The sequence below is a fragment of the Mytilinidion resinicola genome (genome assembly GCF_010093595.1).
Source record: "Mytilinidion resinicola strain CBS 304.34 unplaced genomic scaffold BDZ99scaffold_14, whole genome shotgun sequence".
Taxonomy (NCBI): domain Eukaryota; kingdom Fungi; phylum Ascomycota; class Dothideomycetes; order Mytilinidiales; family Mytilinidiaceae; genus Mytilinidion; species Mytilinidion resinicola.
Genome location: NW_022985450.1, coordinates 697,598 through 725,558, shown reverse-complemented (window position 1 = coordinate 725,558; position 27,961 = coordinate 697,598). Strand labels below are relative to the sequence as shown.

At 51.0% G+C, this 27,961-nt stretch overlaps 10 protein-coding genes across 10 annotated transcripts; 4 read left to right on the top strand and 6 right to left on the bottom strand.

The window, feature by feature from the left end:
* Positions 1-479: 479 nt before the first annotated feature.
* Positions 480-1,361, bottom strand: BDZ99DRAFT_349860 (NAD(P)-binding protein; the record flags this gene model as incomplete). The annotated part of the gene is made up of 1 exon (XM_033714493.1): positions 480-1,361. A coding segment is annotated over one exon (882 nt), but the record flags the coding sequence as incomplete, so codon positions are not given.
* Positions 1,362-2,978: 1,617 nt separating this feature from the next.
* On the top strand, positions 2,979-3,527 carry BDZ99DRAFT_522954 (uncharacterized protein; the record flags this gene model as incomplete). Its single annotated transcript, XM_033725752.1, has 2 exons — positions 2,979-3,128; positions 3,189-3,527. The coding sequence occupies 2 exons, from the start codon at positions 2,979-2,981 to the stop codon at positions 3,525-3,527; spliced, it is 489 nt and encodes a 162-aa protein (XP_033574303.1).
* Positions 3,528-4,355: 828 nt separating this feature from the next.
* On the bottom strand, positions 4,356-6,422 carry BDZ99DRAFT_522953 (uncharacterized protein; the record flags this gene model as incomplete). Its single annotated transcript, XM_033725751.1, has 1 exon — positions 4,356-6,422. One exon carries the CDS (start codon positions 6,420-6,422, stop codon positions 4,356-4,358), a length of 2,067 nt encoding a protein of 688 aa, XP_033574302.1.
* A 1,026-nt stretch (positions 6,423-7,448) lies between these two features.
* BDZ99DRAFT_348623 (uncharacterized protein) lies at positions 7,449-8,525 on the top strand (the record flags this gene model as incomplete). The annotated part of the gene is made up of 2 exons (XM_033714469.1): positions 7,449-7,626; positions 7,678-8,525. Coding segments are annotated over 2 exons (1,026 nt in total), but the record flags the coding sequence as incomplete, so codon positions are not given.
* Positions 8,526-10,049: 1,524 nt separating this feature from the next.
* Positions 10,050-10,924, top strand: BDZ99DRAFT_536768 (HET-domain-containing protein). Its single transcript, XM_033726592.1, has one exon. The coding sequence runs from the start codon at positions 10,134-10,136 to the stop codon at positions 10,452-10,454; it is 321 nt and encodes a 106-aa protein (XP_033574300.1). The 5' UTR covers positions 10,050-10,133; the 3' UTR covers positions 10,455-10,924.
* A 2,641-nt stretch (positions 10,925-13,565) lies between these two features.
* On the bottom strand, positions 13,566-15,563 carry BDZ99DRAFT_79027 (FAD-binding domain-containing protein). The gene is made up of 2 exons (XM_033728900.1): positions 15,532-15,563; positions 13,566-15,466 (listed from the first exon to the last, which is right to left on the bottom strand). The coding sequence occupies exon 2, from the start codon at positions 15,345-15,347 to the stop codon at positions 13,713-13,715; it is 1,635 nt and encodes a 544-aa protein (XP_033574299.1). The 5' UTR covers positions 15,348-15,466; positions 15,532-15,563; the 3' UTR covers positions 13,566-13,712.
* Positions 15,564-16,466: 903 nt separating this feature from the next.
* On the top strand, positions 16,467-17,331 carry BDZ99DRAFT_78979 (uncharacterized protein). Its single transcript, XM_033728899.1, has one exon. The coding sequence runs from the start codon at positions 16,580-16,582 to the stop codon at positions 17,156-17,158; it is 579 nt and encodes a 192-aa protein (XP_033574298.1). The 5' UTR covers positions 16,467-16,579; the 3' UTR covers positions 17,159-17,331.
* A 650-nt stretch (positions 17,332-17,981) lies between these two features.
* Positions 17,982-19,919, bottom strand: BDZ99DRAFT_421356 (uncharacterized protein; the record flags this gene model as incomplete). The annotated part of the gene is made up of 6 exons (XM_033716947.1): positions 17,982-18,125; positions 18,192-18,247; positions 18,303-18,410; positions 18,479-18,895; positions 18,962-19,187; positions 19,284-19,919. The coding sequence occupies 6 exons, from the start codon at positions 19,917-19,919 to the stop codon at positions 18,066-18,068; spliced, it is 1,503 nt and encodes a 500-aa protein (XP_033574297.1). The 3' UTR covers positions 17,982-18,065.
* A 634-nt stretch (positions 19,920-20,553) lies between these two features.
* Positions 20,554-21,567, bottom strand: BDZ99DRAFT_478824 (uncharacterized protein; the record flags this gene model as incomplete). The annotated part of the gene is made up of 6 exons (XM_033722192.1): positions 20,554-20,761; positions 20,862-20,989; positions 21,063-21,083; positions 21,142-21,269; positions 21,401-21,527; positions 21,562-21,567. 6 exons carry the CDS (start codon positions 21,565-21,567, stop codon positions 20,554-20,556), a joined length of 618 nt encoding a protein of 205 aa, XP_033574296.1.
* Positions 21,568-23,428: 1,861 nt separating this feature from the next.
* Positions 23,429-26,562, bottom strand: BDZ99DRAFT_447702 (uncharacterized protein; the record flags this gene model as incomplete). The annotated part of the gene is made up of 12 exons (XM_033718027.1): positions 23,429-23,671; positions 23,725-23,823; positions 23,875-24,025; positions 24,251-24,436; positions 24,491-24,529; positions 24,725-24,989; positions 25,101-25,352; positions 25,410-25,591; positions 25,652-25,685; positions 25,748-25,974; positions 26,244-26,348; positions 26,408-26,562. 12 exons carry the CDS (start codon positions 26,560-26,562, stop codon positions 23,627-23,629), a joined length of 1,740 nt encoding a protein of 579 aa, XP_033574295.1. The 3' UTR covers positions 23,429-23,626.
* Positions 26,563-27,961: the final 1,399 nt, after the last annotated feature.

The window sequence follows — 27,961 nt, the reverse complement described above, 5'->3', positions numbered from 1 at the left end:
TCATATGTATAGTATCAGTGCGTACTTTTGCTCGGTACTAGTTAAGGTGTTCCAGCATGGGATCAGAAATCTAGTCCAGACCTGAAGGCCTTAAAAGCGTGAAACCGGCAATCATCCAGTGCTCATTAATAAAATCATATCCGCGCTACCTACAAACCCCCTATATGAAATTACCAGATCCAACAATAAATTGTCCTGAAATCCCAACCTCAAGCGCCCTTCTCCGCCTGCTCAATCATCCCATCAATCAACCCCTGCCTCACCACCGCCCCCTCAAAATCCATCACCTCGCTCCCCCTCCCCTCCGCAATCGCCTTATACAACCTCCCCGTATTCGACTGATTCGACACCGCCCCCCCATACATCCCCTCCACATCATCCTCCCACTCCACCGGCACCTCCTCCACCTCTCCCCCGGTCTTCCGCATCTCGATCTTCACACTCCCATCCTGCATATAATTAATCGTCTCACTCTGCCTCACCTGCACAATCCCCCCCGTCCCCGTAATCGTCCACCTAAAGCTACTCCCATCCACCTCCCGCTCCCCCGTCCGAAAATGCAACCCTGCCACCGCGCCCCCCACCAGCGTCCCATGCAGCAAAATCTCATCCGGCGACGTCCGCGTCATGATCTCGTACGGCTTACTCTCCGGCTCCCGCGCCACCGCGCCCATCTCGCCCATCGCGATGTCGTACACCTTCACGCTCTTCCCATTCGTCTTCAACACACTATCATACGCCGCGAACTCGCCGAGCGTGTTGCAGAACGCGTCGACGAAGTGCGCGAAGCGGATCGCGAGCGGGTTGCCGCCGCTTTTGAGGTCGAGGTAGAAGTCGGCGCTCTTCATCCAGATGTCGATGGCGGGGCCGAAGGTCGCGGTGACATCCGTGGAGAGCACTTTCCCGATGGCGCCGGAAGCGAGCAGCTGGCGCAGCGCGGCGACGGGCGGCGAGAAGCGCGCCTGCGCGCCCACGTACGTCTTCACGCCCTTCTGCTTCGCGAGCGCCGCGAGCTGCGCGGCCTCGCCGGCGTTGACGCCGAGGGGCCATTCGCAGAGGACGGCCTTGCCGGCGTCGAGAGCCGGGGCCACGAGGGCGGCGTGCAGGCCGACTTTGACGCTGACGACGACGAGGTCGACGTTGGGGTCTTTGGATAACTCGGCCACGGAGTCGTAGGCGGCGGTGCTCTCCGGGAGGGCGTAGGCGGCGATGGCGGCGCGGGCGGAGGGGATGGTGGAGTTGCACAGGGCCGTGATGGTGTAGTGGGGCGAGTGGGTGAGGTAGGGGAGGTGGGCGGTGGAGGCGTAGGCGGAGATGGCGTTGGGGGAGAGGCCGACGAGGCCGATGCGAGTGGGGGCCATTGTGGGGTGGTTTCTTAGGGTGGATTTTAGGTGAGAGAGGGTTGCTGGATTTGATGAAGTATATCGAGTTGATATTTATATGTAGGAAAATGGGATGCCGCTTGGCTTTTATTTGGGAATCAGATCCCTGATGCGTTGATATTCGTCCGGTAGGATGCTTGATTTCTAATGCGAGTGCCCAGCGGGTAAAATCTGCGATTCAGATCCGAAGGCTTCTTCGCGGTGATGATAGAAGATGATGGAGTGGAGGTTCTCCGATCTATTAATAAACCAAGTCGTTGAGATCAAACTTTAAGATATGAGAACTAGCGCTGACGTAAAGGGGAAAATTTCGTGGGGAAATAGGAGCGTTTGCCCAAATGGGTATATACTGACCTCCCTTGATGTATAGAGGATACAAGGTAGTGATGGTGCGCGGACTTAAGATGTGCGGACTCCAAGGTTGCTTTGTAACGAGGTGTCGTTCTGGCGGAGATCGGAAAGACCGAGATCCAGGTCCGACTCAGGTCATTCCATAAGGTCGGAAATCAGTGCTAATTTCCAGAAGTCGTATAAATCTGTAAGCAACGATGGAAACAAACTATCGGCTTTGTTTTTAGTGCTGAAATATGGAGAGGAGCGGTGATAGCCAACCGCAGATCTCACACTCTGAGAGTCACGTGAAGTCACGAGACATCGGAAGGACTAACTTGTCCTCCGAGATTTCATCTGTGCTGATATAAAAGCTCAGCCTCCTCCTACCTAGGCTTTGGATTATTTCATAGGCAGGCTGGCCTAAGGTCATCAATATTACCACCACCACCACCACATGTGCGACTGTCGAAATCGAGAGGCCAGAACTCGTATGGAGGATTGCGCTTGGTACTGGAGGATTGAGTAAAACTGTTGAGGAAGAAGAGACCATGAACCAAGTGCGCAGGGCTCGTGATGTTTCCCACCAGCATGGAGTTATGATGATGTTCTCCTTTCAAAGATGGTCAATGTTCTTCGGAAGGAACGTGCAGCCACGTTGAGCAACACTGTCTGAGTGACTGAGGGCATCAAGACAAAGGCGTTCTCGCCATCAGCAAGACACTCTGGTGATCTTCTCTTTCGTTTTGGTTCCACACGGCCCCGTCTCCCACTACCAGACATTCAATTCGGGGATATGCTGGCCGCAAACCCCTCCGCTCTCCACTTCCATTGTGAACATCTTTGTGAAGTTTCGACCAAGGGTGAATCTCAAAGCCTTGGGAGCTTACATAGAGCACTGAAAGGAAGCAAGGAGAACTTATATTTTAGAGAAGTACGCGGCACGTGACTTTCACGTGCTCCGAGAAAAAGCCTATATGAGCCGTAAAGAGCAGTGAAAACACAGCCAATCGCAGGCCGAAAGATCCATCCGGTCTTCAAAGCCCGTGTCTTGGCGTCCCATTTGCGGGGATATCAACTCCATTGCCGTAAGGAAGACCAGAACCCACCTAGCCGGATAGCCTTTTCCGGAGGAGACCATTGATATAATAGACGACATCCTACAACAATCAATCTTCAACTTCCCCCCCCCCCCAAGCTTGCCCAACATCTTCCATACTTCGTCACTTCCCAGAATCTCGGACCAGACTATTTAGATCGGTGATCATGGCTTCTGAAAAGCTCATCCGCATCTCCTCCTTCATCCGCCGCAAACCCGGCGTCTCAAAAGAGGAATTCTACCAGTACTGGACCCAAGTCCACGGCCCGCTATGCACAGACTTCATGATGCGGCACGGCGTCGTTGAATACGTTCAAGTAGCACTTTCCTACCCATCCCCCACTCCCTTCCCCCATGATTTCTAACCCCACCCCCAGGCCCACACAACCGACGAAACCAAAGCCCTCGGCGCCGCCATGGCCAAAGCCGCCGGCCGCGACATGCAACCCTGGGACGGCTTCACCGACGCCTACGTGCGCGATTTCGCGACCTTCGAGGACGCGTTCAAGGATCCGGAGTACCTGGAAAAGATCCGTCCGGATGAGCTGGCGTTCATTGATGTTGAGACGCTGCAGATGACCATTGGGTATAATTACGAGGTCATTAAGAGCGGGGAGAAGGTGAAGGAGCACGCGAGGAGTTTTGAGAAGCCGGCGCGGGATTTGATGGCGGAGTCGAAGGAGAGTCAGGAGTTGTTGGAGAGTTTGAAGAAGTGAATGGGAGGGAGGAGTGCCTTTTTGAAGCTGGAGGGATGTGTTAGGGGACGTGTGGCACAGAGCAAAATGAGAATTGGATGTTACTCTTCATCTTAAAGGCGTTCAATCTTAGGTGTAGCGTCTTCCGGCTCTTTTCCAAAACGGCACATGGATTCGTGTCCTATCATCCAGTATGCTATGCACAATCACGATCTCATCTCCACAAGGCCATATTCGTTGATAGGCCCTCGGATAAATTTGGGAGGTCTCCTTTCAAAAGTCTTCCCAGGGTCCGAAATAGGCAAAGCTTTAACTTTAAAATTCTCCCGCGCTTTACTATTTTAGGCAATCTACTGCCTTATATTTGCACGTAAATACACATTATGTTTGCCTTGCTATATAGCTCATGGAGCTCCTGGAGCTCCGTAGAGATTTCTAGTGGACCGCGTGGATTTAAGGCCTCATCTAGTCCACTCTAATCCAATCCCATCGCTGGTTAGAATATCTTTCATAGCCGCGTGACCAGCGTGGGCAGTAATCCGGCCGCAGTTTGAGGCCTTTGGATTGATTGGATTGAGACGGTCAACTTTAGGATTGATTGGATAGATTAATAAGAATTAAATCAATCCTTTCAATCCACTGCCAAGACCACTCGAAGCAGTATAGTAAGTGGCAAGTGGGGTGAAAACTGGGGGGTTATTGGGGTGACACGGACCCAAAACAACGCGTAAAGACGCGTTTTCAATCCGGTAATCCGATTGAGGATTGAAAGACCTCTGGATTATTAGATTGGATTAAATAGGTGTGGATTAACCGGCCGGCCGATGGACGGATTGAGGATTGGACGGATTAATGCCCACGCTGCGGCAGGCGTGACAAGACTTCCCAATGCGATTTCAAATCCTGCAAACATTCCAAATCATCGATGTGCGAAGATTCTCCCATAAGCTCGGGCCGAAGTCCTCCTTCAAGCTCGCCGCGAGAGGGGTCTTGATACTTCTGCTTTATGATGAATGCGTCTCCTCTGTAAGGGAAAAAGGCGAAGTCTTCGTCCTCTATGGTTCTCCAGATCGAGAGCAGGCAAGGATTTGGTGCTAACGTATTCGCAGAGCGATAATAAAGTGTGTAAGTGTGCGCACGCGTCTTGAAGTTTGGAAATCGCACGGTGTCCCAAGAATGTCGTTTCCGAGCCTCTTTGAAGCCCAATAGCTTGTCGTAGTCATGAAGTGCGAGAAGCTGAAAGGCAAGTGAGATTACTTTGCCTTTCAGTATTGGATCGCTAATGAAAAGCCTTTCGTCGAAACTCGATTCATCCCTGTTATAACCCCATATTTTTACTCGGCGTACGTCTCCGGAAGAATCATGTGCGGGGAGATGGAGAGCGGGTACAACAATGATTGGCATTCTGGCTGAGTCTGGTCCTATGAGTGGGTTGCCTGAGAATAAGCCTGATTCAGCATCTATGCCGCTGGTGTCGCCGATCGAAGCGCGTCGGTGAGTCGGAGTAATTCGAGCCGAAGTCTGCGGATATGGTTCAAGGTCGCTGAGAGGGATTTGCTTGATTACCATGTCCTGGATGAGCGACAGCATTTCGTTATGTGCAGCCCGGAGTCCTTCCGCGACAGCGGACTGTGCTGTAGAGAAATCGAAAGGAAATGCCCATAGTGGAAAGAGCTTGCGATGAGTGTCTTTCATGCTACGCTGCTTGTTTTGCAGGATCATCTGCCAACAGAGCCAGCAAGACTTCTTGCTGCAGCCAAAGTAGTCCAGGCACTTCTCGACGCCTGGTTGCGAGAAATGCATCATAAGCAGCATTTCGCAATGTACGCGAGCCCTGTTCCCGCTCCTCTTAATAACATCGCCCATGACTGTCTCCACGCTGTCGCGGGCGATGACCGTTCTGCCGTTCACGAATTTGCGCGTATCCCGCTGCAAGTCCAGATTCCCGACCCATGAGCGAATCTTTTGCAGGTACGCGTCACCGCTCCATTTGTCTTCTTGTGAAGGAAGCAATTCATGCTTGAAGGTATATCCGCTCTGCTCCTCGTGTCTGCAGAACACAAGGAAGTTGACATACGCAGCCCAAAGTCGACCAAGGTAGTTGACCCACTTTACTGTCTGTGCAACGCCTCTCAGTTTCGTAGCCATATCCGAACCCAAAATCTCAATTTTATCCGCAAGCTCCTGAAAGTCGGGATTCTTACGAACTTGGCCAGCCAAAAGTGTATAAGTCCTTAAAAGGCAAGGCATCTGCTCGACAAAGTTCGTTAGGTTAGTTTTGGCTTCCTGATAACGACTGCATTCATCGATGAGAGGCTTGGTTGCATTCCAGCCGTCCGTGAACTTAGCTCCCACGTTGAGGAGTACTACAGGCTCCAGATCTTCGATATCGCACGCGCCTATCTTTTCGATATAATGCTCGAGACGGGACTGACTGAACATGCACATGGCCTCGAAGACATCCAAATACCGATCAGTAACATCATTGTCGGCTTCAGCAGTATCCTCGCTAGCCAACTCGCTGAACCATGTCATCAAAGTTCCCGCAAACTGTTCGTTCTCGTTGACAATTGCGCTTTGTTCTTCATGAGAAATTGAAGGTTTGCATTCCTTGTTGCTTTGATTTTTGGCGATATAGAGCGTAATCTCCTTTTGCTCATCATTTCTCACCATCGCAGTAGCAGAGACGTGGTCACGGGCATCTTGAAGCTTAGAACGGGCGAAACAATCCGCGAGGCGATCAAGGAAATCCCGTGTGGCCTGGGGAGTCTTTGGGGCGCGTGCCAATGGTTTTCCTTCGAGTTGCCCTTTGGATGCATGAAGATAAAGAGCAGCAGCGTAGAATGTGTCCTTATCGAGACCTGGAATATTCCAAATAGAGGAGCCGGGAGTTGCTTGGGCCGTAGAGTCGGTCATATTCGTCTGTGAACTCTGAGTATCTAGCTAAATAGCTGCTGGCATTAAAACTTCCGAGTCCCTGGTGCCCGAAAGTTAAGACTTGGGATGGGAAGATTTGCCTGTGGAAATTTTTGTTTGGTTTGTTTGGTGTTCGGGAACTTCGGTAACACCGACTTTCGAAATTGCTAGTAGTATAATGATGGAGTGAACCTTTGATCGCAATATAGTGTGAAATCAAGCTGTACGATGATAACTTGATCAAGTAGTGGAGTAAGCGCCGAGGGCGAGTTAGTTAAGGTTAGGCCTCAAATTTCGCGCTTTGCTCCCATCGGATGCCGTTTCTTCTCCCTTCAATCGTTGAATACGCGACGCATGCGGCCTGCATGCACTCAGCCGCCCTGATACCGCCTGCATGCACTCAGCCGCCCTGAGACTGCCTGCATGACCACGTACTGCTGCATACTTGAGACTGCCTGCATGCCCATGTACTGCTGCCTACCTGCTTGTTCCTATCGACAGCCTTACCACCTTATTTTAAATTATCTTTTATTACATCGCAGCACACTCAGCTAACTTCGAACAATCTTGTTAGACTGAGCCATGGGGGAACACATCGATTTAGAGAGCTACGACAGATTCTGGAACTTCGCGGATCAGACAGATCCTCGGTCTAGAGATACATGGCCGAAAACTTCCTCGCTGAAATCAGCCTGGCGTCCATGGGAGCGGGCCAGACCGAGGGTTGTGGCCTTTCATATCGACCCAGATGGTTCCTTTGGACCGGCAACAGAATATCAAGACTCGAAAACGCTACAAGCTTACTTTCATCAGCTTCCACACTCCAAGACTGTGCCACACCGATCAGTCTATGTCCTCGAGGCTCTCTCTCCTGAGTTCGCTGTGGTTCTTGGGTGTAACTTTCAACTACATCCTGCGATATTTAGCGATCATGAGAGGCTTGTACCATTCAATAACCGTACTACTGGGGAAGGCGGTGGCATTCCATTCTTGCCGTCCGCTATCTGTAGCAGGGACTACGTTTCGCTCAAGTACCATGAGCCTCTAGTGCTCTCCAAACCTCCCACCTCCTTCCGAAACCTGTGCGATGTGTCAGGACGGCATATTGCGGTCACCAGGATCAAGGGGAAGTTCTCCGAAGTTGGTATTGCAAGGCGCAAATGCACTTTTTGGTCTAAGAAAACGAAAGGCGGCGGATGGGATTGTGAGTGTAGCTTGATTATGACATATCAGCACAGTTCTGATAATCTCATAGGCCTCATTATATGTGACCCCCCAGTAAAACGTATACTTACAGACTATTGTGGTATAGCGGGTCATAACGTCACAATGTCGCCATATAACGCGGGCTACGTAGACTTTGTGCCGCACGAAGACCAAATCAGGAGCCAATCGGAACCACCAAGGTCGTCTTTCCTGGAAGATATTACCTTCTACCTAAGCAGTCATTCAAGCGTGCTTAATCTAGCCGACCCAATTTCGCTGAGATTCTTTGTTGAGAAGATTGTCGCTAGTCACTACCTGAAGCTAACGGAATTCCTCCAGTCAACTATCGACATAGTCCAATTCAACCTGTCTCGGCAACGAAACCTGACAAGCTTCGCTATTGCCGCGGTGGAGGAGCAGTGGAGCGACGTGCAAGCGCTAGAAAGACGCATCGGTGAATACAAGGACGACCTCGAGGCAATCATGCTGCAACTTCGGATATCACTGGAGAGCCCCAACATGAAACATGCGACGGACTGGAAAGATAGCACAGTAGACTACCAGTTTTTATGCTTGCGTCTCAAGGAGATTGGACAGCGTGCAAACAGTCTAAATGGCTCGACTGCGGCCCTGGCTGGGCTCACGAACAATCGTCAGGCGGTCATGGCACAGACACTTGCACTTCAGGCGACGGAGCGGTCGATTCGCGAGGCGAAGAGTGTGAAGGCGCTCACAATACTAGGTGTCGTGTTCGTTCCTCTTGCGTACGTCTCTTCCTTTTTAAGCATGCCTGATCCGTATAGACCTGGAGGGAAGCTATTCTGGGTGTATTTTGTCGTTGCCATACCTTTGATTGGGCTGATTACCTTGGGATATCACACTTTAGAGTTGGGATACACGGGTAGAGTGGTGAATCAAGACTGCTCCTACGATCTTCGAGAAGAAAGTCAAGTAGTAGGATAGCAAGGCTCCGCAGCCGCAATGCTAGGACGGTAACTCGTCACATTTCAGCGAAACGATGAGAGCATCTACTATTGATTGAGAGCAATCGTGGAGAGTCATCATATCACGGGCCTTTACACACCTTGACAGTCATATTTTTGGTCGATATATGATAAAAGCAAATACCTCGAGCCCAAGCCAATGGCGGTGCGGCCAATTCAAACTTCCCTCCGGCTGAAATGATTGAGATGATCAGCAACTGCTCCTTGAAGAACGGCTCGAAAATAGCACGAGTAACAGGTACATACTGCCCGAGCAGAGCCTCACGCTCTGAAAGACATTCCAGGGAAGATTGGCTTTAATAGAAATAAAGCGTGACCGGAAGTACGAGGCCGTGCTCAGCTCAGGGTCTTCGCCAGGCAGCATCACGATTCACGCCTCATCGCGCTAATCCCACCACCTTACCGCCTTTTTATCCTTCTGCAGTCGGCGAAAACTATCGCGCTCTCTGCTCTTTGCGACCGTGACCTTATCACAGCATTTTCCGTAAGCGTCCGCTCGTCTGGAGAGTATCGCAGGTCACAAGTTGGCTACTTGCTAAGTCCACGGCCTTGTACTCAATATCGACTTCGCAAACGTTTCATTGGCCAATATCAAAAGCCTTTCACCGTGCTTCAAGGGGGTTTCTGCTACCCAGAATACGATTAGGTATGTCTCACGAGAGTGCTAAAATTCATACCCGGACCGCGCTAGAACTCTGACATATAGCTTTTCCTTTGCTCCCAGCTAACAGCTATGTCGGCACTAGATTCAGCACACCGTACACGAGGAATCAGCTCGTCAACAGCAATACAGTAGTAGCTACAACATCCAGTTAGCGAAGCTTATGATGGCGTCGTATCCAACCGAACAGGTCTCGGACCATAGATCAAGCTTATGCCCTAGCTTACTGTCCACTTCTTCTAATCAGGAGAGTTGCGAAGATCTTCAACAACGAAAGTTGTGCTCCGAGGAAATTTCACATCTGCCAAGCTCACTCAATGCTGATGAAAAAGTGGTCGACTTAGATAGTGCCTGGATTGAGGAAGTCTTTCGAGACGAGCAATTGACGAATCTTTGCTCTCACTGTATGGACATAGATTTCTCAGCAATTCTGGATCACGCCGACTCTATCAGGAGAATCCCCGTTTTACGAAGTGACTCCATTTTAAGTTGTGATTTGTGTCAGTTTTTCGACACAGTCAAGTGGGGACCAGTTCGAGGTAGTGCTGCGTCTGTATTATCCTACGACGTCGTCATGGGACCTCCCCTATACGGCGCGTTGCATCAGCTAGCGATTTTACCTTCCCACTTTCCTTTACAGATATTGTCTTGCAAAACTTGAGAAGCAAAGTATGAGACGAAAAGACGCGTATTTTTTGTCTACCAAAATGGTAGACATGACTCTCGCATCCACGGCAAACCTATCAAATCTAAGAAATTGAGTACAAACGGGTTGGAAGGTGGCTGGAATTTTGCAATAGCCACCACACGAAACTATGCAAGCGGGGTTTATTAGTACCTATGAAGCTTATAGTCATCGACTGTAAGTCTCGTACACTGGTTGATATGGATAATTCCTTGCAACCTTACCTCTCGCTCAGTTATATATGGGGTCAATCATCCCTGCGTTCTGTTTCGAATACCGCAACCTTACCGGAACCTTGTGAGAAAACGATCGAAGACTCGATGGTAAATGTGATCGCACTTGGATTTCGATACATGTGGGTCGATCGTTATTGTATTCCTCAGGACAACATCAACGAAAAGCACTCACAGATCCAACGAATGGGAGATATCGTTTGCAAATTCAATATTAACCATCATTGCCGGTGCGGGCCATAGCCCGGAGATAGCTACCTCGTGTTCAACTAGGCCGAGCACAATTCATTGCATTACCACCCGCAATACAATGCGAAGTTGAGCAATCCGCGTGGAGCACGAGAAGTTGGACGTATTAAGAAGGGCTCCTGTGAAAGAGACTCCGGTCTTTACCGAATCCCAAACACATTTTCAGTGCTCGGCCATGCATTGTCAAGAAAGCCTATCGACGCCTTACAAGACTCTTCATATCAAGAGCTTTGAGAGATTTCGCCACAATTTTCTGGGTCTCTTTTCCCACAATGATGGGATTGGCAAGAGGAGCGAAGAAATTGTCGACCGAATTTCGGAATATGCGGCTCGCAAGCTCTCGTATCCTTCGGATGGCCTGAACGCTTTTCAAGGAATCCGAAAAGCATACCAGTCATTCAATCTGCCGATTATTCACGTTTGTGGGGTTCCAATATTTTCGCCAAAGACATTTCCGGTCAAAGACTTTTACACAAGTTTTCAGATGTTTGCTCTTGGCCTGTCTTGGGGTAGTTCAAGGCTCAAGTTCCATCGGCCCGAGTTCCCGAGCTTCGGAGGGTCCGAAAAAAGCATATCCTTGGACTAACCATATCTGCATTCGTGGCTGCGGCGTTAGACCATTCACATTTAAGCTGGATTCGGTAGGAAAAGGATTTGTGAATAGGAATCTTAGAAGCAGCCATGATTCCTCATTTCGAGGGAATTTTTTGTAGCACGCGAGATACCGTCTTGATTCCAAAGGTGTTAGCTCGAATGTACGGGCATTCAGATAAACAGGGATACTAAAAAATATGCTGCAGTCAGCCTATTCCGGCAATGCAAAAGACCGTTAGGCATTGTGTAGCTCTTCGCGAGGTATGGCCTGCAGGACCTCGTAAAAGTAAATACAGCCTTATCAGTGTTACAAATATAGGATTAAGTATCCTATTGCCATGCATGAATCCCACGTTGGCTGACAAGTTGGTTAATTAGGTTGTTTCACGCGCAAAGAACCCAATTCTACGGGTTGGTGGCCTTGATACAGACTGATGGTTGGTCCAATAGAAGATAAATTAGCGAAGCGGATTCGGTACACTGCAGAAAATCCCGCAGGCTCTTTGCAACAGATGTGTACGACAGTTGGCATCAGGCCAGAACGGGAGCGGGCCGGACTCCTAAAGGATTCGAGGGCGGTGACTATGTTTTGCGAAATAAGGCTGGGAGTATCTAGTTGCGATCATTCTAGCATATTAAATAATTAGCCGGGTGTCTGGTATTTCTGTTCCATAAACGGTAGTAATGGCTGTACAAAAGCACCTAAATCACACGATGCAGTTGTCGCTGATACTTGTGAAGAAAAAAAGCAAAGGAGGGGTTGATGCGTCTGCTGCGGCTGGATGAAGATACTTGAAAGACGCTGTCTTTCTGCCTGCACGATGGTCCAATCATAAACGGGCTCGGAAATTTCTGTCCTTTCTGGTGTTGGTGCAGTGGGAGGAGGGGAGGTTGAAAGAAAGATCCATTAGCGCTTAAATGCAGGGTCCTTAGCGTCGGGTTAGACAGCATGGGCAGTAATGCACAGTGATGGAACTGGACTGGGTTGGGTTGGGTTCGGGGTCAAATCCAACCCAGTCCAGATTTTCTTTAGGCTTAGCTTACTCCTATATAAGTTAGAAGCATCTTCATATAGTTAAAGGATTGCCTAATATAGTAAGGTGGACCCAACCCAGTCCACTCCAGTCCAAATTAACCCGGTCCAGTTCCTTCACTGGTAATCCGTCCACTCCTCAATCCGTCCGTCGGCCGGCCAGTTAATCCAAGGTTCTAATAATCCAATCAGTCAATCCGCTGGCTAATCAAACCTCAATCTGGCCCAATCCGCTTGGTAGATTGCTTAATTCATGGAGGCTTCAACAAATATAGAAAAACTTCCCCTTAAAAATAGCCATGACATGGTGATATTTAGAAAATCAAGGCACAGAAATGAGGTCTCCGTACAATACAACCACCCAGCTAAGGGCCCTGAGTAAGGAGAGCGTAGGCCGGTGGAGGTTGTGCCTGAAATCCCTGAGATCTCATGATATTGGCTGGTGTTGGTAATGAGGGGCGCGTTTTTGGAGCCAGACCGCAACGCCAAGTTCCAGGATGGGTAAACTTACCTATGCGAATCTATTGCCGACGTTAGATTGTGGCGATTGCAATGCGTTGTTGCGTAAGATGTAATCTAGCTCGTGGTGGCGACGTAGCTAAGGTGGCGGGGTAGCTGTTCGGTATTGCGGAGGCTAGTTACTATTGGCCTGGAGCAGCCGGCCTCCGGCCTCTTAGCGTAGTTCTCAGCCGCCTCCCCAACAAATTTGCCTTGTGCATCTAATTGGTTGAGCTGGTCGCTTAAGACGTCGATCTTCCTGTTGTAGTTTAGCGCGGTAAAATTCACCAAATCTCCAATCTGGATTGATCCGGTTTGGACCATCACCATTCAATCCGTCTAATCATTCTCAAAGATAAAAGCCTCAATCCAATCAATATAGTTCTCTCGTGATCATCTAAGCAAGGCTCTTAACAAAAACTATTTAGATCGTGGTAAACCACACACTTTGCTCCGTTTCACGCTCCCATGTTCTCTCTTTTGAACCCACCTTTTTTTCTTTCCAAGTGTTAGATCATACTTCTCAATATGTCTGCTAGACCCCCTTTGATAAGGAGAAGGTCTCTCATACCAGAGGCAGTGTGGTCCTTGAAGCAGCACACAGATAAACTTGCCTGGTTCGCCGTCGGCCTCTTTGCGCAGGCTATCATACAACTCCTCAGATCCCATGACAGTTTGAGCGGCGTTGGCCCAATACTACTCAGCACGACCACGTTTGACACCTTTCGTTCATCGAATGTGTCAAGCAGTCTTCCAAAATATGCTGGTCGATCTGTGGATCGAGCATCGACGCTTTTCAAATATCTAAAGGGGATACTGCTATGCAAGCGTTGACAAAACTCGGATCCACCTCTCCACTCTGCTACACATGCAAACCTTCCAGAGTTCAAAACATGTACCACAATTTATTGTGCAGCAATATCGGTTTCTGTCCTCGCAATCGCCATGGACCCTCGCTTCATCAGCCCTCGCAGCATACCTCCATACCTCTTCCTCCAACCGATCGACTACATCCGAGCGCTTCGCTGGGAAGAAGGGTGACATGATTAAGTGGCCGAATCTCCAAACGTAACAAACTCTAATGTTAGGACATGAGGGGATAACTGATAGCACTAAGGGTCTTCACCCTAGTCATCCTCCCCATAACCCAAATCCGCCAAATCATTAAAATCATCCTCCAGGTCCTCCACCTGATAATGCTTCCATTGACTTCCCCACTGCTCACTAGCCAACTTATCCGTCCGATCTTCATCCTCCCCGACTTCATCCTCCTCGGGATCCCCGGGCCTCCTCACCCCCTGAATCCACCTGAAAAACCCATCCGGATCCCACATCTGCTTCACCCTTCTCAACTCGTCCTTATTCCCCCCGAAATACGCCCTCTCATGGAATTTTGTCGGAAAATCCCTGTCGGGGAAATTCACGAATGACGCTTCCCCGTTCAGCGACAGCGGGCGGAGCTTCTTTTTGACACTTGCCAAGAAGCGGCGCATGTCCCGCTCCATCCACTTGTCGGCCCATTCCACGGTCACATAGGTATGGAAGACGGCCTCGCGCCAGAAGAAGGCCGTGTCGGTGGGCTGGCGTTCCGAGGCTTTTCCGCCGGAGTGGATCCACGTGACGAGGAAGTTGACTTGTTCGCCCTTGAAGTCGTCGCGGAAGGTTTTCATGAGCTCGCGGATGGCGGTGGTGATGGTTGCGAGGGCAGCAGGGGAGGAGTTGGTGAAGATGAAGGAGCTGTAGAGCTCGTAGGTTTTGTTGGAGGGGTACGCGCGCTCGGCCTCTTCAAGCCACTGCGCGACGAGGGTTTCGTAGAGAAAACGGGTGGATTTCTCCGGGAGGACGCGGCGTTTGAGCTGGGTCTGGAGCTCGGGATGGGTGATGTGTTTGGTGATCAGCCGGTCGTACTCGCCCTTGCTGCCGTCGAAGGAGACGTTGAAGCGCACGCCGCCCTCGTTGGAGGCCTGGCGCAGGTCGCAGATCCAGGTGGTGTCGATGGTGAGCTTGTCGGGCCAGGGGGTGGCGTAGAAGGCGTTCATAGTGGCCATGACAGCGTCGGTAAAGCCGGACTTGGGGAACCACTGGTACCGTCCGGCGACCACCATGCCGTGGCGGTTGCTGAGTTTCTGGACGTGGAGCTTCATCTGAACGACGACACCAAAGTTGCCGCCACCGGCGCCGCGGAGGGCCCAGAAGAGACGGCCCTTGTCCGAGGTGGGCGGGTCGGACTCGGTGACGGTGATGAGGGAGCCGTTGGCGGTGACCAGAGTCGCTTCGGCGAGCGTGTCGGCGCCCATGCCGAAGCTGCGCGTGAAGGGGCCGAGGCCGGCGCCGAGGATGAAGCCGCTGACACCGACCGTGGGACAGCGGCCGCCGTTGATGATGAAGCCGTCGTGGTTGCCGATGATTAGTTTCTCGTAGACGTCGCCCCACTGGCAGCCGGCGTCCATGGTGACCGTCATGGCCTTCATGTCGAGCTCGGCCTTCTTCATGCCGCGCAGGTCGAGCGAGATGCCGCTGAAGGCGGTCGAGTGGCCGGCGTAGGAGTGGCCATTGCACTTGATGGTAACCTTGATCGACCCAGCCTTTGCCTCTCTGATGATGGTCTGGACTTGGGCGGCGTTTTTGGGCTGGACGACACAGTCGGGGCGGGAGAAGCGGAAGAGGAGGTTGGAGGTTGCGATGGCCTGTCTGTACTCGGCCTGGCCGGGCTCCAGGACGGGAATTTGCTGCAACCTGAAGAACTGGATGGCCTGCTCCATTCTCCCGTTCTGATTTGGTGAATACTGTGTTATCGGAGGTACGGCAGTGTATGATGCTGTAGAATCAGGAAGGCCCGAGTGGGTGTCTCATCCTTCCGCGGACACTGAAGACAGGCGTTCTGTGAAAACATGTATGAGAAGTACTTTCTGGGATGCACTTCGTACATCAAATCCGCTTGCTCACCATACCCACAGCCTTTCCACCCCGGAATGTGCGTTTCTACCCCACCGACACCCCCGAAAATCCAGGGAGGTGGTTGGTTGTGGAAAAATGCTTGCTCATGCAGCTTCGGCATGTCTATCCAATCTCAAAGGAGTGTCCTGAAGTCTCTTTCTACCAGGCCAATAGCGGGCTCTCCCACCTTTTCTATTCAAGCTTGTCAGCGCAGCGGCTGCTTGCAAATATGTGACCGGCAAGGCAGGCGAGGCGAGGCGAGGCGATCGGGGAAGCCCAGCGGCGACTGGCGGCGTGTGGGCTTAGGTGGGGCGAAGATGCAAAAAGCGTGCCTGGAGGCGTAGAGACGAGCAGCTCGTGCCACTGCAGAAGAGATTTGTCCTTTTCTCTTTCTGCTGTATCAAAAATGGGAAGGGTGGACTTGTGTGAGAGGAAGATCAAAGAGAAAGAAAAAGGGAGCAGGGAAAGTCACGGGGAGGGAGGGGTAGCTTGTAAGCAACGGAAGGACCCGCTAGTGGATCTTGCCGCCGATGCCGTGTGGAGCACTTTCTGCTCGATCAGGTAGGGAATATCTCTGATGCAAGAAGTATCTTTTCTACTACTACTACGAGGAAAAGATACTTCGTGCTTGCGCGCACTGATTAGGAAAATTCAACATCCATGACTTTGATGTACATTCAATGTACCCAAACCTGACCATTTTCTCCTGCATAGCCCAAAGGACTCCAGTGGGCTCATACCCCGGGTGTGCGTCCTGTTGCCTGCGGCCAGTGTCTAACTAGCGGCATTGCTGCCCAACGCCCGTGGAAGCCTCCACTCACAACACACATTCAGCCAATCATCAAACCTCGACCACTCATCCTCACTCGTTCGTCTGATTTTCCTATCCCTCTTACTCTGGTATTCGCTCAGCATCCTCGCAAACTCTTCTCCATAGGCTGTGACCCGACCGTATCCAAGTCAGACCCCATCCCTCTCCCACGTGGCGCCTGTGCAACTGTGACCACTGTCAGTCTTTAGAGGAAACACGCGAACATTGACAGAATCTACCCATTTAATGCCCACTTGTCAGGTTCTACCCCCAAAAGCAGTCCCCCGAAATCCCCTCGAGCATCCCCCGCTTGCGAGATATTGCCTCCAAAACCTCCCCCACCTTTCCCCTTTTTTGTCGGTACTTAACACCCGTCTTTTCGACACCCTTTACACCTACCGTTCTGAAAGCACTTACATGCACAACTTCCGACACCTCACACCAAGCATCATCATAGACACAAACCCCACCATGGAAGCAAACCCCACCACAGACGCAAAGCCAACTCCCGGCAAGTCCATCCCATTCGACCTCGACACGACCGCCATCACCAACCTGGCAACCGAATTCTTCAAGCCAGAAAAGCTCACCCCCCTTCTACAAAAGTACACGACCGCCACCACCGACCTGGCAACCAAATACCTCAAGCCAGAAAAGCTCACCCCTCTTGTACAAGAGCACAAGAGTCCGTCACTACCCAACATCTCACCCTCCCACACCGCACTGACAAACCTAATAACCACCCACAGGCGGAATCATCGTCGCCGCCCTCTGGCTAACCCGCTCCTTGCTATCCGTCCTCCCCCTCCCCATTCCCTCACTTAGCACCCTCCCGCTCGTCCTCCTCGCCCTGGCATCCCTCTCCCTAACCACACCGCCCCGCACCCCCGCGGGCCTCGCCTACCATGCCTACACTGAGGTATCCTCTTCCATCACCTCCCTGACCAAAAAGACCCTCCCTGCCTGGCTGCCCCGCGCCATCCCCATCGTTTTACTTTTCCCTGTTGCCCGCGCAGCAACGCTTCTTTTCGTGTTCGCGGCGTGGCAAATCGTGAGCAAGTACCGCGACGGTGTTGCTGGCGTTAGCGAGGAGGCGGACCAGGCTATCCGCCGCGCGGTATCGGCTGCTGAGAGCGCGCGTGAGCACGTCCGCGAAGCAAAAGGGCTGGAGATGCAAGCCATGCAGCTAGCTGCCGCGTTAGTGGACGATGATGAGACGTGGAAAGCAACTGTCGCTGCGGCGAGGGAGGTGAAAACCGAAGTGGAAGGGATGGTGAGGCAGGTGGGGCTGTTGGGGGTGAAGGTGGATAAGGTGAGGAAGCTGGCGGAGAAAGCGAAGGTGGTGGCAGAGGAGGGGGATTTAGAATTAGCGAGGGAGGTGGTGGTGAATGTGGGGAAGTTGGAGAAGATAGTGGTGCAGGTGGGGGAAAAGGTTAGGGAAAGAGTGGAGAAGGTGGAGGGGTTGAGGGGGAGGCTTTGGGAGTTGAGTTTGGGCGATGGTTCTGGCTAGGTGGAGTTGCTCAGGCGTGTATGTAGAGAGGTTGGTGGGCACTGTGGTAGAGGTGGCTAGAATTGGATGGGAAGTTGTAGTTTGAAATGATGGATGATGTATGCAATTTCTCAAAATCTCAGACTCTAGACTTGGTGTCGAGATTCGAGTGACAACTTGGAAGACAGGCTTTCCGCCCTAGGAATTACACCGTCAAGCCGAAGACGAAACCCAAGAGTGTGGCTATCCCTCCTTCTTCTTAGCCTCAGCAGCCGCCAAGGGCTTGAACAGCGTCTCAACCAGCTGGAAGAAAGTCAGTAACCCACAAACTCCCATGAAACCAACCGCCAACAGCAAACGAATACTCACCCATCGGTCTAAACTCCGCTCATCACGAAACGACTTGAACTTGTCATCCATCCTGCCTGTCTGATTGTAAGTACTGCTGGTTCCTGACATTCAACCCAAAATTGCACATACCCGCAAAGATATGCGATACGCTGGCAATGGCCGGGTTGTCCCTGAGCGTGTCCAGAAATTCGACTGCTTCTTTCGACGACCCGACCTGGCCGATCAAGAACTTCACGCCTGCAAACCATACTTAGCAAACCGAACACAAATAACACCGTATAAACCCAAGGGGAATGAAAACGCACAGTCCCTCGGATACCCCTTCCTCTCCAAGTCATTCCCACACTCGACAATCACACTCGCCAGCGTGCCCGGGGCCTCGGGCGTCGGGCCCCCATCGGTAAGAACGGATACAAGCAGCGGCCTCTTCAGCTTGCCCACCGCGAGCGGGTTGAACACCAGCGGCTTGAGGATACGCTCTCGCAGCGTCGTGCCGATGGGCGTGTTGCCCTTCGGATCGGCCAAGTCGAGGGCCCGCCCGATGCCCTCGAGGTCCAGGGAGGGGGACTCGTTGGTTGTCTGGTTAATGAAGCGGAGGGCGACGCCCTCGCGGTCGGGGAGGATGCGGGTCATGGTCCGCGCAATGCGCAGGGCGAGGCTCTTTTGGTTTTCCCATCGTTTTTCAGCCGTGCCTTTTGCGTTGACCATGGAGCTGCTGTCGTCTGTTGCGTTGTTAGTGACACGACACACATGAAGGTGTAATGAAATGGAAAGCTAGGCTTGGTTACCGCAGTAGATGACCTGCTGATGCATGGTCACTTTGATGGTCTTGGGGAGGACTTCTGGGCTGCCCAAGTCTGTGGTGGGGTCGTTGGCAAGGTCCACTGCCTTTTTCGCTATGTCCTGCATGAACTCCTTGTTGTCCTTGAAGAAGGCCTCCAGCGCAGGCGTGTCTTTGACGTAGGTGTCGACGTGTTTGATGAATTCCTGGGGAGTGGGCTCCTCCGGGGCAGGCTTCATTGCCTTCAATGTCTGAGATAAAGTTCCTTGTCAGCAGGATGTCGGATTTGATGTTGTGCTTATATTGGATGTCCGTAGGTAATTAGGTACCTTTTCGGCGCTCTTGTGGTGCTCCCCCTTGAACCCAAACACCTTGCCCATGAAGCCATTAAACTTGTTGTCGACCCACGAGACAACATGACGCCCAAATGTTATGACATTAGACGCAAGGCGTGCAAGGTACGACTGCTCCTTCTCCGGGTACAGTGCGTTACGCACGGAGTGCTTCCCGGTATTTTTCGCAACCTCAACCGCATCGAAGCCGTCATCATTCTTAATATGCAACCTCGCGCCAGCCTTCGCCAGCAGCCGCACAGAATCCACATCCAGCCTCTCAATCGCCCACATCAGTGGCGTGTTGTTCTCCGCAAGGTCGCACGTATGGTCGATGGATTTCTTGGGAACGTAAGAAAGAAGCATCTGCACGATCAGCGGACGCTCCATCAACGTCTTCCAAGCCGCGAGAAGGAGCGGCGTCTCGCCATTCCTGCAGCGGAGGTTTGCCTTTGCGCCTCGCTTGAGGAGCTGTTCGACTTGGTTCGGGATTCCAGACACCACGGCGGTTGCAAGCAGTGTCCAGCCGGTGCTGGGGTCCTGGGAGTTGAGGGCGCTGTAGTCAGGGCGAAGCCAGTTGTCCAGCCTGGCGCCAATGAGGGCGCCTCTGCGGGCGTCGTCGAAAATCGACATCTTCACAGTTGCTAGTTACCACACTAAGGTCAGATTGCAGAGCAGAGATAAATACCAAGCAGCAATTCCCTTCAATCTCCCCCTCCTGCCCATCAGAGTACCCTCTTAGATGCCGGGCAATTGCACTTTCGCTGACACATCCATCACCTCAGCACGCTTTTGCAGGAGTGGGGGGATATCGGGCAGCATTGCAGCAATGCTGTGAATGCGATGAAACGGCATGCAGCCTCTAATAGGCAGGGCCTGGTCGGCATTTTCAACATTGGAAGCGTGATGCAGAGGCGGAGGATTATTGGATGTAAACCCGGAGCCTCGCCGAAGCATACAATCATCGGTGACTGTGTATTTTGCGTTGTGACTATAATGCTAAAAGCTGTTTGGACTCCGTCGTCGCATCCCGTATTGCTGTCACTCATGGTCTTGAGTCGGCTTGATTTCGATTTTGTGTGGAGTTGGGCTTACATCTATGCATTAGTTCGACAATATAGGGTTTGTCTTTTCAAAAGCCGTTTTCCAGTGTTCAGCTGGAACGAGCGGATGAGAGTGTCACGTGTTATGCAAGACAGACCCACGATATGCCCAGGTACCACCTGCCTTCATATGACCAACATGGTCGACATAAGGTTTCTTGCCTCTATTGCTCACTTTTGAGACACGACGTTCGAGTGTGGGTATAATTGAGCCATGATTCAAGACGGCTATCAAACTTCCACTCGCCGTGCGCTGAAGCTGACAGCCTGCTGCAGTGAAAAAAGAATAAAGGGAAGTGCGGAGCTTCTTCCATAGCTCCAGCTAACCCATGGTGGCCTGGTCCATGCAAGGCTCCTTGAAAAGGTCTCAGCCTGGTCGAATGAGATCTCAGCTTGACCAAAAAGATCTCAGCCCTGCTGCTTTGCAAAGGCCAGACCGTCCCTATACATCCAATAAGATCCAAACACGTACATTCGCACCGTGATTTCAGTTGAGCGGGAGCCGGAGTTTGCAGCACCTTGCATATTTCCGGTCAAGAGGACTTCAGCCTCGTGAATGTGGACGCAGCCTCGTGAATGTGGACGCCTCCTCGTCCCTACCTGGCTAGATCGTTCGCTCATAGCCAATCAAGTTAGGAGAAACTTGCCTGCACTCAACCTAGTTCTCTCTTACCTGCATGTCGCTTCTGCATATCTGGGGGCAGTGCAAGAGCCTTGCGTGTGCTCAGCTAATGATGATACGAGATGCAGACCTCATTCATGCCCCAGGTGACAGCTTGGGGGCTGAAGACTTGAAATCCCGTCTTGCATCCAATCAGGCCATGAGAGCATCTCTTGTAGCCTAGTTCAAGTTTCCAGACTGTCCTCTTCGGCTGGACATCTAATAATGCTGAGCCGTGATTTTCTGGGTGGCTGAAGGCTTGAAACGCCCTGCTTGCTATCACGGGGCTATGATAGCATCGCTCCTACCCAAGTTTCAAATTTCCCGTTGGGGAAGTACGGAGGTCTTACGCGAGATTTGTGAACCTGGGCGTGATACTGAGAATGATGTTGTTTTTTCCTTTATCAAGATCCTTTGGCAGTATTCAGTCCAACACCGTCTAGGGTGGCCCGAGAACTGATAGACCGGGAAGAAAACCTGTAAAGCGTCAGTAAGATTAGATCTCTCTTACATTCATGCACAGTCGAACCCACCAGTGTTGGCTAAAGCTTCTCAGATTCGATATATTTTTATTTGTCGCAAGTAATGACAGAAAAGGAGCGTTGTCTGTGCCCAGGGTTTAGTTCTCACGTTCTAGTTAACAGGATAAGTATGAGCCGTGACTTGGATGAAAAGAGCAATGGGCCCTTCTTAGCCTTCCGCCTCTGTCGACCGTGAGGCTCTGTCAAATGCTCTGTGAAAGATCCTCTACCTTCATTCCGCGCTCTAACTTTCTAGGTCTATCCTATTGTAGTTCTAGGTAGTGATAGAATATCTCGAACGCCCGGCAGCATCATCGTCGCCAGCGTCCTGCAGCTGATGCGGCTGCACAGTCCTCCTGCGGGTGTCGCTAGGTGCATGAAGAGAGGGCTTCCAGAAGAGCCCAAGGCTTGGGCCCGGCCAATGATACCACAAGAAGGTTGCTCGCTCCCGCCTTTTAGGTCTCGCCGAGGTTTGCCTTACAGGAATTTTTTATGAGATTGAGCCGTAATAAAGCTCTTAGCGGACGACGGTGCCCGTGCCTGCTCCGTGGCGGTTCCAGTGCGGCCATCAGGCGTAGCGGGCAGGCAGGACGACACGCTATCGTGACTGCTGATGGCTAGAGCATGGCGGCCGTATTAGACCAATAGGACCGAAAGAAGTTTCCCCTCCCCCAATTTCAGTTTTCAATTCGTGTGATGGCCGAGCCTTAGGCGGCTCATTGGGCCGTTCAGGATGAGTCGTAATGGATGCAAGTGAAATGTAGTCCACAGTTGACGAACCCACAGTCCTGATCTCGAATCGGCTTGATTTCGGCTTCGTGTGAAGTCTGCCTCACATCCATGCATCCATTCGACGATATGAGTTTGTCTTGTCAATAGCTACTTCCCAGCGTTCAGCTAGAACGAAGTCTAGTTAGCTAAAGAGAATGTCACGTGTCAAGCAAGGCAGACCCACAATATGCGCTAATAACACCTGCTTTCGTGTGACCAAGTTGGTCAACATGACGTTCCTTGCCTCTAGTATTCACTTTAAGACACGGCTATCGAGTATGGGAATAGTTGAACCGTGATCGGGCGTAATCTTCCCTGCTAGGCATGCGCTGAAGCAAACAGCCTGCTGGATTGAAAGAGAATGAAGGAAAATGCGGGGGCTTCTTGCATTTCTCTCGCCTACCGATGGTCCAATGAGGCTAAATTGATGCAAAGCTGACTGAACCAGGCTTCAGCCTGACCGAAAAGTCCTCGGCCTCAGCCTCGCTGTTCTGAAAAGGCTAGATCGTCCGGGATACATCCAATGAGATCAAAACGCGTTCGTCCGCACCGTGATTTCAGTTTCCGTCTTCGTTGACCTCATATCACTCCGCACTAGAAGACTACGGCTTAGCAAAGGACCTCGAAGCCTTCATCTGGCATCATGATTGGTTAAAGACATGCAAGGCTCTTGCACCCCCCCCCAAAACGCAGCAGCAATATGCAGGTGAAGGAAAGCAAGGTCGGGTGGGGGCAACCATCTTCTGATCTTATTGGTGGTACAATCTCGGTCTAACCAAGTGCAGTCAAGATTGCGTCCAAATCCACAAAGCTGAGGTCGTCTTGCTCGTATCTGACCGGAAATATGCAAGGTGCTCTGGTTATGGTAGTCAAGCCCCACTGATGATGTGGGGGCTGAAGGCTTCAGACGCCCTGTGTGCTTGCTTGCAACCAATGAGGCATTGAGAGCATTGCCGGTGGCTAGTTTCAAGTTTTCGTAAGTTGCCCCAAACGAGAATGTAAAAGGGCGCGGTAAAACGGGGCGTGGAAGTGTTGAGCCGTAATTCTCCAGGTCATCAAGCCCCATGTCCCAATTCCGGCTTCGGCCCCCAAACCACCAGCAAGGCTGAACACGCCGCTTGCAACCAATCGAGGCATGAGAGCATCGCCTGTCGCGCAGTCTCAATCTTCATTGCCATCCAGTATAGGATATAGAAGTAATAATAGAGCCGTAATGCGGCCCACAGTATATTCCATGTTACCACCAATCGAACAGACACATCGGAATCTACCCACCACCTCAGATCAAGCATCCAACGACTTCGGGGCCAAATCAACATCAAAAACATCCTTCAAGGAGTTAGTACAGACACAACTCTCCTAAAATCATCGACCAAACTTACCAGTAGCGCGTGAAGTTTGTCGGGCTGCACGGTCTTTCCATTGCGGAATCCTCCTCCCGCCAATTGGCGTTTTCGCTCCTGTTTTGAGAGAATATTGCTCTAGAGATGGGCTTAGTACAAGTGCAACAACGTAGCGTGGAATTTTCACACCTCTTCGATGGTATTCGCCATGATGTATCGAATAATCACGACCTGGGCGGTTTGCCCAAGGCGAAGGACTCGACCGATTGCCTGAGATTCAATATGCGGGTTCCATTGCGGTTCTAAGAGATAGACACGTGATGCTATCGCTAGGTTGAGTCTGTAAATCAATGTTAATTTGCAAGAAACTGTAGACGGCGCCTCGACAGGAATTTGTGTACATCCTTCACTGCTGCTTGTGGTGCTTTCAGGTCTTCTGAACCCTCTGTGAAAAAGGTGGAGGCCAATCAGTGTGGATAATCGCTAACCCGTTAGGCCACCACGGGCGCCGGCCGGAAGGCATACACAGATCTACGATGAAAGACTGTACGAAAGAACTACTCACCCTACTGCACCAGTCCCAAGCGTCATCAACAAGATGTTCGCTCCATCAGAGGACCGGAAATCTTTTAACACTTTGATGCGCTTACGTAGCGAAAGCGTGCCATCGATCATATCGTAACGTATTCCGTGCATGTCCAGAAGTTTGCCAACGACACCGAGTGTCTTTTTCCAAGAAGAAAATACGATGCTAAGGTTTCAAAGGTCAGCCAGCGTAATTTGATACAGCAGCAGGAGCGGTTACCTCTTGTGCGTAGGATCCTGACGAAGGTCGGACAAAAGCCTAAACAGCTTGGAGGGATAATGCTCGGTCCAGCGAGGCTCACCTGGCCCCTCCGCCTGGACTTCACCAATTGATAACACTTCGGCGCGCATCGGCACGCTTCCTTCTGCTGCACAGCTTGGGCAGCCGTCCTTTTGCGCTCGATGATGAGGTATACAGTTTCGACAGACCAGATGACAACAAGACGATAAAAACACCCCCCCGTCGGTCTCGGACGAGTCGTTGATGGAATAAATTACCCCGGAACAATACATGCAGATGTTCCGGTCATGCTGTTGGAGATAAGTCAATAGTTCATCTGGATCCGCCGGAACTCCCTTCATGTCCTTTTGCAGTACAGCCTCTGAGTTGCCGTTGTTGCAAAACAAGCGTAGGCGGAGGAGATATTCGAGCATTGTAGAGTTTATGTTGCCCTTCTTGCCACTGCGTCCACTTATTACTCTGTCAATCGCTTCTCTACCTTGTTGGAACAAAGCGTCGTACTGCGCCTGTTCTGACGGCGTGAAGCTTATTCTCCTCTTTTGTTCAATAGGCTCCCCTAATTCTAGGAGATCTCTGGTTCTTCGAAGACAGACTGTTTGAAGCAGCGTTCGAAGATTCTGAAAGCGAGCCTTTAAAGTGGACGCTGAATTGATCGGATTCATGATGAATTTGCGGAATGTTGGTGCTTGTTCCATGATTGGTACCTTCAGGAACGAGACTAGCGCTCCGAGGTCTTCGAGGGTGTTCTGAATTGGTGTGCCGGTCAGGCACCAGCGGTGTTGTGCCGAGAGACTAGTAACAGCTTGGAACTGTTTTGTGAGCCGATTTCGGATATCATGAGCTAAGAAGGGCGTCAGACGATGAGTTCAAGTAGTTGATTTCATCTGAAAGCTCAAACCTTCGTCCAGTACGATTCTGAACCAGTCAATTTTAGCTAATGGACTGTCACCGCGGCAATGTTCTGCGGCAACGGTCGCGTAAGTGGTAAAAACTATCATTCGCTCACGAAGCAGAGCCGTCTCCGCGTGCCTCGATGGACCAAGGTGCTTGTGAAATGACAGGCCTCCGGGATAAGCGTGTCTACTCGTGCCGTAAGCTTGAATCTTCGCGAGGCTCAGTTAGGCCTTAGAAAAAACCTACTTGCGAATTTCTTCGACCCAACTGTCGATTAAGACTAGAGCCTAGTTAATGCACTCCACGTCCAGCAAACCTGGATTGCACTTTGTCATTACTTACGTGAAGAGGGTGCAAGGATGAGTGTTGCTTTTGATGGAACTTTTCTCGCGGCTTGGTGTCGCAAGACCTGCTTTTCTTGGGCTGCAAAGCCTGCTGAACGGTCAAGAGTGCCAGCAATGGTGGATAATATGACCAATGACTTTCCCAGCCCCATTTCGTCCGCAATAATACCACCCTTGGCCTCATCTTGCTTTGGACATTTTGCCCCACTGAAGACGTGTTGATAACTGGATTAGACTCGTTATTTAGATCCTCATCTTGGGATATCTAGCATGTAGTGATAAAACATGAGTCTGTGCACACTCATTTTGCCGCTGCTTGGGAGATTCCCGTAGAGTTCCAAGAAACTAGGTGCTATGTAAAACTTTGCATAGCAAAATCCAAGCTACCTCTTGACCGACCGGCTTGCTGACAACGGGGTATCTCCTGGCAGTGGTGCCGCTTCAAGCAGATCCAAATGGACGTGCACAGGCATTCGGAAAGAAAGGGTACTTACAAAGGCTCATCCGCGTCGACATCGTTGTATCGCCAGAGGCTCAATTCGGATGGTACCTTTCCAATCTCTCGTTGGAAAATGAAGTCTATTGCTTCCTTTTGGTGGCTGTATCATGCAGAAGCGTGTTAGAAGTGTATCGTAACCCCCGATTGAACAACACTTACGGTAAAAGTACACTCTTTATGCGCCGATCGACCGGTATTTCTCGCAGCGTGACGTTGTGTGATAACGAATCAAGAATCGAGTCAAGCTCCGCCGAATCCAAGTCTTTTGGCCCATTTTGCACTCCCGAGCTCGGGACCTCCACAAAGTCTTCCATTGGCAAGTCAAATGATTCGTTCGCAATTTGTTCCAAATGTCCGTCTAGTGGAAGTAAATGCGGGTTGTAGTATTCAATGCCTTCCGTTCCGTACCGCGGCTTTTGCAGAAAATGGCCATGTTTGGACAAGATCTTGCCCACTTCGTCAGCACCTTTTCTAGGGCCGTATACGTTGAGCTCCATGGCAAAGTTCGTAGAATTTCTCTCTGCTATTCTGCAGTCCTTTTCTAGCACAAATGCTCGAAAGTGGACCTGTTGCGTAGTAGAGATCGCGCGAAGGGTGCTGCACAACCCCTTGCTTAAACGAGCAACATGGTGTCCTCCATACTCCAAGGTGTAGTAATCGCCCTCTTGGCCCAAAGAGAAGGCTTTTACTGAGCCCTTAGGGACGTGTTGTGAGAAACTCCGCATTTGCGCTTTTGCGTCAACAATCTGGAGAAGGTTAGCTTGAAGGAGCGCTCGTACAAACGCAGTCTCATTTACACTTCCAAAGCATATCCGTCTTGTTCCTACAGATTCTACTGCCTCGCTTAGCTGTTGAGGACCTGGCGGCGTGGATGTGGCCGAAGTGGTAGTGCTTTCTTCGTCTCCGAATGGCCATAGCCGTTTCAACGAATATTCCACTGAACCCATTACGACCGCTCTAGCATGAATATTTCTGATGAAATGAGAATTGCTCTCATTACTTCGATTTGACGACGCTGATACCGTAAAACGGCTCTCCTGAACAAAGGTAAATTGAAGGTAAATAAAGTCAAAATCCGCACGCGCGGAACCGAGAACAAGTATTCTGGAAAGTCAATGAATATGAGCTACCGCTAGAGTAACGACGTATTCGTTAAAAAGGTGTCTAGGTGGTGGTGAGTGATGATGGGTTAGAAAATGAAGCTACTTACTAAGCACAGCTAGTTCTAACTAATTAACGCGAAAGATGACTAGCAAGAATATTCGAGATTGCGGCCAGGACTCCACCTGCACTTCCTTATGTGACGGCAAGCTAGACAATTTACTCCCTCAACATTGCCAACGAGGCATACTCAGAGATGTAACCAGGAGAGGAGGACTTGCTGAGGTCCGTTCGCTATCAGCCTCACCGGTCTAGGCTGTGCCACCTGCACGCTGTAGAAATTGGGTGGGGGCTGAGCGATGACCAGGCTGAAAGTCCTCGGTTCTGCCTGGATGCAGCCTTACCTTCTAATCCTGCAAGTATGCCGCGGCCACATTACACGAAGCTGTCAGCGGGAAATCATTAAGGACCGAGACATGATTTTCGTTGACTTTGAATTCTGACTGTGGGACGAAGGTATGTATGCTAATTCCACGTAAGAGTGTTAGGTGAGAGCCTCAAAGATGGGTTGGGAAGTCTACCCATCGTTCAAACTGATGAGCTTACATCTTG

Coding starts and splice junctions, on each gene's coding strand:
- BDZ99DRAFT_536768 (XM_033726592.1), top strand. CDS start 10,134: ATGAAGCTTATAGTCATCGACTGTAAGTCTCGTACACTGGTTGATATG.
- BDZ99DRAFT_79027 (XM_033728900.1), bottom strand. CDS start 15,347: ATGGAGCAGGCCATCCAGTTCTTCAGGTTGCAGCAAATTCCCGTCCTG.
- BDZ99DRAFT_78979 (XM_033728899.1), top strand. CDS start 16,580: ATGCCCACTTGTCAGGTTCTACCCCCAAAAGCAGTCCCCCGAAATCCC.